The sequence below is a fragment of the Myodes glareolus genome, chromosome 12, assembly GCF_982192425.1.
Source record: "Myodes glareolus chromosome 12, mMyoGla1.1, whole genome shotgun sequence".
NCBI lineage: Eukaryota > Metazoa > Chordata > Mammalia > Rodentia > Cricetidae > Myodes > Myodes glareolus.
In genome coordinates this window covers 45,819,709-45,830,199 of record NC_142037.1, presented here as the reverse complement: position 1 = coordinate 45,830,199, position 10,491 = coordinate 45,819,709, and the positions used below count along the sequence as shown (strand labels likewise).

The 10,491-nt window shown below is 42.1% G+C and overlaps 1 protein-coding gene and 1 pseudogene across 1 annotated transcript; both read left to right on the top strand.

Moving 5' to 3' along the window:
- The first annotated feature begins 7,535 nt into the window (after nucleotides 1-7,535).
- LOC148120262 (golgin subfamily B member 1 pseudogene) lies at nucleotides 7,536-8,876 on the top strand (annotated as a pseudogene).
- Nucleotides 8,877-8,908: 32 nt separating this feature from the next.
- Nucleotides 8,909-9,595, top strand: LOC148120261 (golgin subfamily B member 1-like). Its single transcript, XM_087911858.1, has one exon. It carries the CDS (start codon nucleotides 9,170-9,172, stop codon nucleotides 9,593-9,595), a length of 426 nt encoding a protein of 141 aa, XP_087767984.1. The 5' UTR covers nucleotides 8,909-9,169.
- The last annotated feature ends 896 nt before the right edge of the window (nucleotides 9,596-10,491 follow it).

Sequence of the window (10,491 nt, the reverse complement as noted above, 5' to 3'; positions counted from 1 at the left end):
GGACACAATGAAAGCAGCGTTAAGAGGAAAGTTCATAGCACTAAATGCCTACATAAAGGAGCTGGAAAAATCCCACACTAGTGAATTAATGGAACATTTGAAAACTTTAGAACAAAAAGAAGCAAACTCACCTAAGAGAACTAGATGGCAGGAAATAATCAAATTGAGAGCTGAAATCAGCAAAACAAAGAAAACAATACAAAGAATCAATGAGACAAAGAGTTGGTTCTTCAAGAAAATAAACAAAATAGACAAACCTTTATCCAAACTAATCAAAAGGCAGAGAGAGAATATCCAAATTAACAAAATCAGAAATGAAAAGGGAGATATAGCAACAGAAATAGTGGAAATACAGAGAATCATCAAGTGATATTTTGAAAACCTTTACTCTACAAAATTGGAAAACTTAAAGGAAATGGACAACTTTCTGGATAAATATTACTTACTAAAATTAAATCAAGACCAGATAAGCAAATTAAACAAACCTATAACTGTAGAAGAAATAGAAACAGTCATCAAAAGTATTCCAACCAAAAAAGCCCAGGACTAGATGGTTTCAGCTCAGAATCCTAAAAGAGTTTCAAAAAGAACTAATACCAATACTCCTCAAATTATTCCACACAATAGAAACAGAAGAAACATTGCCAAACTCTTTTACCCTGAATCCCAAAACCACAGAAAAACATTACTAAGAAAGAGAATTACAGAACATTCTTATGCATGAACATTGATGCAAAAATACTAAATAAAATAATGGCAAATCACATCCAAGAACACATCAGAACGATCATCCACCATGACCAAGTCAGCTTCATCCCAGAGATGCAGGGATGGTTCAACATACAAAATTCTGTCAACATAACTCACCATATAAACAAACTTAAAAATAAAACCCACATGATCATCTCATTAGATGCCAAAAAAGCTTTCTGCAAAATAAAACATCCCTTCATGATAAAGCATAGAAACAGACAGGACGACCAATGGAACTGAATGGACGACCCAGATATTCATCCACAAACCTTTGAATACCTGATTTTTGACAAAGAAGCAAAAAATATCAAATGGAAAACAGAAAGCGTATTTAACAAGTGGTACTGGAATAACTGGATATCAACATGTAGATGGATGAAAATAGACCCATATGTATCACCATGCACAAAACTCAAGCCCAAGTGGATCAAAGACCTCAACATAAAGCCAGCCACAGTGAACCTTATAGAAGAGAAAATGGGAAATAAACTTGACCACACTGGCACAGGAGACCACTTCCTAAATATAACCCTACCAGCAAAGACACTGAGAGAAACAATTAATAAATGGGACTTCCTGAAACTGAAAAGCTTCTATAAAGCAAAGGACAGGGTCAACAAGACAAAATGACAGCCTACAAAATAGGAAAAGATCTTCACTAACCCCACATCAGAAAGAGGTTTGATTTCCAAAATATACAAAGAACTCAAAAAATTGGGCATCCAAAAAACAATCCAATTTAAAAAAAAAAGGAGTACAGACCTAAACAGAAAACTCTCAACAGAGGAATCTAAAATGGTGAGAGATGGGACAGGGCGGTGAGTGCAAACGGGCAGGAGGGAGTTCCATTGTTTTAATAGCCTGCGTGCAGCAAGGTAAGACTGCAGACAGGGAGATTTCTGACCAGCAAATGACACTGATCCTGTAGCAGAAGGTACAATGGAGGGGAAAGTGTGCTCCTGACCCGCCACACAAGCCCGGTAAGGGAACACACAATTTTCCCGCCATCCTTATCTCCCTGGGTATTCCGAAGGGGTGGATTCCCCCAGCTAAACCCTCTCTCCTCCTACACCATCCCCACTTTCAGCCAGGAACCCCTACCCTTCCTCTCTCCCTTTTTAGGGGCATAAAATCCTCCAACCCAGCCTGTGTGGAGTAAACAGGAAAGGGTGGTGAGTACAACCAGGCAGGAGGGAGTTCCTTTGTTTTAATAGCCTGCCTGCAGCAAGGTAGGACTGCAGGCAAGGAGATTCCTGACCAGAAAGGGGCACTGATCCTGTAGCAGAAGACCCAGCTGAGGGAAGAGCCATTGGAGAGCATCTGAAGGAAGAGATGGGCAGGTGCCAAGGCAAGAATTCCTCCAACAATCTGAAAAACAACATGAAAACACCAGATCCCAGCGATCTTATGACAGAAGGATTGGAATACCCTGTTCCGGAAGAAGTGGAAAACAGTGTCATTATGAAAGCAATAGAGTCTCTTAAACAGGGTATGAATAACTCACTTAAAGAAATAGAAGAGAAATATAACAAAAAGGTGGAAGAAATGAGTAAAGAAATGGAAGAGAAATATAACAAAAAGTTTGAAGAAATGAGTAAATTCATAAACGATACCCTGGGAAACCAAAAAAAAAAAAAAAACCATCAAACAGGTAATGGAATCAGTTCAAGAATTGAAAACTGAAATGGAGACAATGAAGAAAACACAATCCGAGGGCCGGTTGGATATGGAAAATCTAGGTAAACAAACAGAGACTTCAGGAACAAGCATAACCAATAGAATACAAGAGATAGAAGAATAAATCTCAGATTATGAAGACACCATAGAGAAAATAAACGCTCTGACCAAAGATAACAGCAAATCCAACAAATTCTCATCACAAAACATTCAGGAAATCTGGGACATAAAAAAAAAAACCAAATCTAAGAATAATAGGGGTAGAAGAAGGAGAAGAATTGCAGATCAAAGGTCCAGAAAATATATTCAACAAAATTATAGAAGAAAACTTCCCCAACCTAAAGAACGATATTCCTATGAAGGTTCAAGAAGCATACAGAACACCAAATAGACTGGATCACAAAAAAACATCACCTCGCCATATAATAATCAAAACACAAAGCATTCAGATTAAAGAAAGGATATTAAGAGCTGCAAAGGAAAAAGGTCAAGTAACTTATAAAGGTAAACCTATCAGACTTACACCAGACTTCTCTATGGAAACCAAGAAAGCCAAAAGGTCCTGGATAGAGGTACTGCAGAAACTAAGAGACCATGACTACTATACCCAGCCAAGCTATTGTTCACTATCAACGGAGAAATAAGAGATTTATTGGAGGTGTTGAATCAAAAGGACTTAACAGACATCTATAGAACATTCCACCCAAATAAGAAAGAATATACCTTCTTCTCTGCAGCCCATGGAACCTTCTCAAAAATTGACCACATACTCGATAACAAAGCAAACTTCCACAGATACAAAAAAATATTAGTAACCACCTGTGTCTTGTCAGATCACCATGGATTAAAGTTAGAATTCAACAACAATGCTACCCCCAGGAAGCCAACAAACACATGGAAGTTGAACAGTCAACTACTAAATCACCCCTGGGTCAAGAATGAAATAAAGAAAGAAATCAAAGACTTCCTTGAATTTAATGAAAATAAAGACACAACATACTCAAACTTATGGGACACTATAAAAGCAGTGCTAAGAGGAAAGTTCATAGTACTAAGTGCCCAATTAAAGAAAACGGAGAAAGCACACATTGGCGACCTAACAGCACACTTGAAAGCTTTAGAAAAAAAAGAAGCTGATTCACCCAGGAGGAGTAGAAAACTGGAAACAATCAAACTGAGGGCTGAAATCAACAAAATAGAAACACAGAAAACAATCCAAAGAATCAATGAAACTAAAAGCTGGTTCTTGGAGAAAATCAACAAGATCGACAAACCCCTATCCAAACTAATCAAATGGCAGAGAGAGAACATGCAAATTAATAAGATCAGAAATGAAAAGGGGGACACAACCACAGACACACAGGAAATTCAGAGAATCATTAAACCTTACTACAAAAGCCTGTATGCCACAAAATTGGAAAATGTAAAAAAATGGACATTTTTTTAGATAAGTATCATATACCGAAGTTGAACCAAGAACAGGTGAACAATCTAAATGGACCTGCTAGTCGTGAAGAATTAGAAGCTGTTATCAAAAATCTCACTACCAAAAAAAGCCCAGGAACAGATGATTTCAATGCAGAATTCTACCAGAACTTCCAGGAAGAGCTAATACCTATACTCCTTAATGTATTCCACAATATAAAAACAGAAGAGTCATTGCCAAACTCCTTTTATGAAGCTACAGTTACCCTGATAACAAAACCACACAAAGACACAACCAAGAAAGAGAATTACAGGCCAATCTCACTCATGAACATCGACGTGAAAATTCTCAATAAAATCCTGGCAAACTGAATCCAAGAACACATTAGAAAAATTATCCATTATGATCAAGTAGGCTTCATCCCAGAGATGCAGGGCTGGTTCAACATATGCAAATCTATCAATGTAATCCATCATATAAATAAACTGAAAGAAAAAAACATATGATCATTTCATTGGAAGCTGAAAAAGCATTTGACAAAATTCAACACCCATTTATGATAAAGGTGTTGGAGAGACTGGGGATACAAGGATCATACCTAAATATAATAAAAGCAATATACAGCAAGCCAACAGCTAACATCAAATTGGATGGAGAGAAACTCAAAGCCTTTCCACTAAAATGAGGAACACGACAAGGCTGTCCACCCTCTCCATACCTCTTCAATATAGTGCTTGAAGTTCTAGCAATAGCATTAAGACAACATAAGGGTATCAAGGGGATTCGAATTGGAAAGGATGAAGTTAAACTTTTGTTATTTGCAGACAGTATGATAGTATACATAAGCTACCCCAAAAACTCGACCAAAGAACTCCTACAGCTGATAAACACCTTTAGTAATGTGGCAAGATACAAGATCAACTCCAAAAAATCGGTTGCCCTCCTATACACAAAGGATAAAGAAGCAGAGAGGGAAATCAGAGAAACATCACCTTTCATGAAAGCCACAAATAGCATAAAATATCTTGGGGTAACTCTAACTAAGGAAGTGAAAGACCTATTTGACAAGAACTTTAAGTCTTTTAAGAAAGAAATTGAGGATACCAGAAAATAGAAAGACCTCCCCTGCTCTTGGATTGGGAGAATCAACATAGTAAAAATGGCAATTCTACCAAAAGCAATCTATAGATTCAATACAATCCCCATCAAAATCCCATCAAACTTCTGCACAGACATTGAGAGAACAATAATCAAATTTATATGACAAAACAAAAAACCCAAGATAGCCAAAACAATCTTATACAATAAAGAGACTTCTGGAGGCATTACCATTCCAGACTTCAAACTGTATTACAGAGCAACAGTATTGAAAACAGCTTGGTATTGGCATAAGAACAGAGAACTCGACCTATGGAATCGAATAGAAGACCTGGATATTAACCCACAAACCTATGAACACCTAATTTTCGACAGGGGATCTAAAGGTATACAATGGAAGAAGGAAAGCATCTTTAACAAATGATGCTGGCATAACTGGATGTCAACTTGTAGAAGAATCAAAGTAGATACATATCTATCACCATGCATAAAACTCAAGTCCAAATGGATTAAAGGCATCAACATTAATCTGCCCACTTTTAACCTGATAGAAGAGAAAGTGGGAAGTAGTTTACAAGACATAGGCACAGGAGGCCACTTCCTAAGTAGAACCCCATTAGCACAGACAATAAGAGAATCAATGAATAAATGGGACCTACTGAAACTGAGAAGCTTCTGTAAAGCAAAGGACACTGTCAGAAAGACAAAAAGGCTACCTTCTGACTGGGAGAAGATCTTCACCAACCCCTCATCAGACAAAGGTCTGATCTCCAAAATATACAAAGAACTCAAGAAACTAGACACCAAAACTCTAATTAACTCAATTAAAAAATGGGGTACTAAACTGAACAGAGAATTCACAACAGATGAACTTCGAATGGCCTAAAGACACTTAAGGTCATGCTCAACCTCCTTAGCGATCAGGGAAATGCAAATCAAAACAACTTTGAGATACCATCTTACATCTGTCAGAATAGCTAAACTTAAAAACACCAATGATAGCCTATGCTGCAGAGGATGTGGAGTGAGGGGAACCCTCATCCATTGTTGGTGGGAATGCAAACTTGTGCAGCCACTGTGGAAATCAGTGTGGCGGTTTCTCAGGAAACTGGGAGTCAACCTCCCTCAGGACCCAGCAATTCCACTCTTGGGAATATACCCAAGAGATGCCCTATCATACTACAAAAGCATTTGTTCAACTATGTTCATAGCTGCACTATTTGTAATAGTCAGCACATGGAAACAACCTAGGTGCCCCTCAATAGAAGAATGGTTTAAAAAGGTGTGGAACATATACACATTAGAGTTTTACTCAGCGGTAAAAAACAATGACATCTTGAATTTTGCATGCAAATGGATGGAAATAAAAACGCTTTGCTGAGTGAGGTAAGCCTGACCCAAAAAGAGGAATATGGTATGTACTCACTCATAAGTGGATTCTAGCCATAGTTAAAGGTCTTGAGTCTATATTTCTTGATCCTAGAGAAGCTAAATAAGAAGGTGAACCTGAAAAAAGTCATATAGTTATCCTCCTGGATATTAGAAGTAGACAAGATTGCCAGGCAAACTTGGGTGCACGGGGGGAGGGTGGAATTAAGGGGAGATGGTTAGGGAGAGGGCAGAGGGGGAGGATTGGGAATGGCTTGGGGGAATGGAAGGGGGGAGGGAGGAAGGATGGTTATGGGAACAGGGAAGTTTATATCTCAACTAAGGGAGTCATTTTAGGGTTTGCAAGAGACTTGATTCTGGAGGGGTTTCCAGGCCCAAGGAGAGGTCCCCAGATTGTCCCCTGGGCAGCAGAGGAGAGGTTGCCTGAACTGGCCTTGGCCCATAACCATACTGATGAATATTTTGCATGTAACCACAGAACTGCATCTGGCGAAGGATGGAGATAGAGGCAGAGACACATATTGGAACACTGGACTTAACTCCCTAGGTCCAAATGAGAAGCAGAGGGAAGGAGAACGTGAGCAAGGAAGGCAGAACCAGAGGGAACCTTCATCCAACGATGGATGGAGATAGAGATGGAGACCCACATTGGAGCACTGAACTGAGCCCCTCAAGGTCCAAATGAGGAGCAGAAGGAGGGAGAACATGAAAAAGGAATTCAGGACCGCAAGGGGTGCATTCACCCACTGATACAAGGGGACTGATTGAATGAGAGCTCACCAAGGCCAGCTGGAGTGGGACTGAATGAGCATGTGAACAAACTGGATTCTCTGAATGTGGCTGACATGGGGGCTGACTGAGAAGCCATTGACAATGGCACTGGGTCTTGTTTCGTCTGCATGGACTGGCTTTTTGGGATCCTGATCTTTTTGGATGCTCACCTTTCTGGACCTGGAGGGAGGGGGGAGGAATCCCACAGGGCAGGAAACCCTGACTGCTCTTGGGATTGATGAGGGAGAAGGATAGGGAGTGGGGGAGAGCGGGAGGGTATTGGGAGGAGGGGAGGAAGTGGAAATTCTTTAAATAAATAAATAAGGAATAAATTAAAAGAACCCTTTCCAAGGAGTTTGATGACATCAGTGACTACCTCCAGCAGCTTGAGCAACTCAAGGGAAGAATCACTGAGTTAGAGATGGAGAAACAGAGTGACAGGGAGCTTAGCCAGACTCTACAAAATGATAAAAATGCCCTCCTGAGTCAAATATCAGCCAAGGATAGCGAACTGAAACTACTTGAGGAAGAAATCACGAAAATAAAAACGTTAAACCAGCAGATTCAAGAAATTTCCCGAGTTACCAAGCTGAAAGTGATGGCAGAAGAACAAAAAGAGGACTTAGAGAGAAGGTTAATGAATCAACTGGCAGAACTTAATCGAAGCATTTGGCATTATTGCAAGGATGTTACAGATGCCCAAATTAAAAACGAGCAACTAGAATCTGAGTTGCAGAACCTTAAAAAGTGCATGAGTGACTTAGAAGAAGAAAAGCAGCAGTTGGTTAAGGAGAAAACCAATGTGGAGTCAGAAATACAGAAGGAGTATTTAGAGAAGATACAAGGTGCCCACAAAGGACCTGGCAATAAAAGCCATGCTAAGGAGCTCCAGGAGCTGCTGAAAGAAAAACAGCTCGAGGTAAAGCAGCTGCAGAAGGACTGCATTAGGTACCAGGAGAGGATCAGCACTCTGGAGAAGACAGTTAAGGCCTTCGAGCTTGTTCAGACTGAATCCCAAAAGGATCTGGACATGACCAAAGGAAATCTGGTGCGAGCAGTTGATCATCGCGAAAAGGCACAAGAGGAACTAGCTAGCTTCAAAGTGCTGCTAGATGACACGCAAGGCGAAGCCGCGAGGGTGCAAGCCGACAACCTCTGACTGAAAAAGGAACTTCAGTCAAACAAAGAAGCTGTCAGAAGCCAGATGAAACAGAAAGATGAAGATCTGGTGCGAAGACTGAAGAAAGTGGAAGAAAAACACCTGGACGAGAAGAAGAACATGCAAGAGAAACTGGATGCTTTGCACGGAGAAAAGGTCCGCATGGAAGACACGCTTGCAGAGATCCAGGTCACCCTGTCCCAGAAAGACAAAGCAATGAAACAGCTACAGGAGAGCCTGGCCAGCACTGTGGCTCAGCTCGCAGCCTTTTCTAAGAGCATGTCATCCCTCCAGGATGACCGTGACAGGGTGATTGAGGAAGCCAAGAAATGGGAGCGAAAGTTTGGTGATGCCATTCAAACCAAAGAAGAGATCAGACTAAGTTTGCTGAATGAACGGAAGACCCTGCAGCAGCAGTACTTACTGAGGAATCAGGAGGTCACTGAGCTACGGCCACTGAAGGCTCAGCTCCAGGAGTATCAAGAGCAGACAAAACCCATGCAGGTGATGGAGGAACTTAGCGGGAAAGCCTGGCCTGGCAACATGAGCTACATCAGCTCAGAATGGAAAAGAACACCTGGGAACTTCGTGAGAAGCAGATGAAGGAGCAGTACATTATGGCCATTGCAGACAAAGATCAGCAGCTCAGGCATCTGCATAGTCTCCTGAGGTCTTCCTCCCAAACCCAGAGTCTCTCCACACAGAACCAGAGACAGTTCTCTCAGCTGCTGGAGAAGAAGATCCTCTCCATCCAGCTCAGCAATGCCAGCCAGAGTCTCCGTGAGAGCCAGCAATACTCCAGTGACCTCGTCAAGCACTGTGCTGTCCTGGAGAAGCAGGTGCAGGAGCTGCAGGCGGAGCCACCAAATGTAGCTATTCCAGGAGCGCCCCAGGAAATGAATCCAAAGAGAGAGAGGAATCCGGAGGCCACAGGGGAGCCACGGCCAAGATTGTCTGAGGTCCAGCAGCAGCTCTGCACCATTAACCAAGACGTGAGTGCGTTAAGGAAGCTACTGAAAGAAGAGCAAGAGCAAAGATTGGCCATTCAGAACGCACTCTCCTTGGCCGAGGAGCAGATCAGACGGCTGGGGCAGAGTGAACGGGATCTGGCCTGGACTCCTCTTGGTGCCTGTGGCACTCAGGAGACATCAGTGTGGATGGACATCCCGGGCAGCAGCTGCCAAAGGACCCAGAGTGGTGCTGGATGGAAGCGGGTTCTGCGTTCACTCTGCCGTTCCCGGTCCCGAGTGCCACTACTGGCAACCATATACTTCCTGACAATTCATGTCCTCCTCATCCTGTGTTTCACAGGTCATATATAAAGTTCTCCTTCAACCACAGCTCTCAGAACTTGTAATTCCTTCATCTCTAATGTCAGAATTGTAGTTTTTAGAACAATCTTCCAACCCTTCCGTATCTCCTTGGAAAGTTCCCATAACGAAAGAGGTGGCTGTGAGGACAGATTAGAAGGCAAGGCCTGGTGTATCCTGTTTTCTGGATGTCCCTCCACTGGGGCAGGGAGGGGGGATTTCCTGAAGCCACTTGGGAGCCGGATCATCACAACTTCTAGCCTCAAGAACCCCTGAGTTATGGCTCGTGGTTGTAAGTTATTCTGTCTTCAATGCCATTGTCACCCGGCTCTGTGAACAGGACTGAGGCAACGGGAAGAGAAGACAAAGCACCTGATCCAGACCTGAGTGCAGTGGTCACGAGTGACACCACTGTGCCTGTGCCCCCCTTGCTAGCCGCCGGCTTTCTCATTGCCAACATCATGTCTTCCCTTCTGTGCTCATCACCTGAAGAGAGAGGACTGATGGGCTCACCGATCAGCTCTATGTTCTATGGTGATTTCATTTTAATCACAACCTCCCAAGGACTTTCCTGAACTATTGTAAAATAATGTGTTATTTTCTGAATGAAGATTTGTGTGAGGCTGGCTGTAGGCACAATTGTTACGTACCTGTGTCTGCACTCTGGAGAGTGGAGGAGGGATGGTTCCCGGAGTACTAAAGTCCTGAAAATCTTCCCTTCTCACTGACCAGCCTCAGAGGGCCGTGAGTATCCTTCTAGCCTCAGCTGCTGGAGACAAGGAAGACGAGGTGAGGGGAAGAAATCCATCCCAAGACTGAGTTAAAGGAACAGAGTTGCCGGGATGAAGTCCCAAAGCCTTGTGTATAGTTCTGAGAGAGTACTGGAAAATGTTAGGCACTTGCCTGTA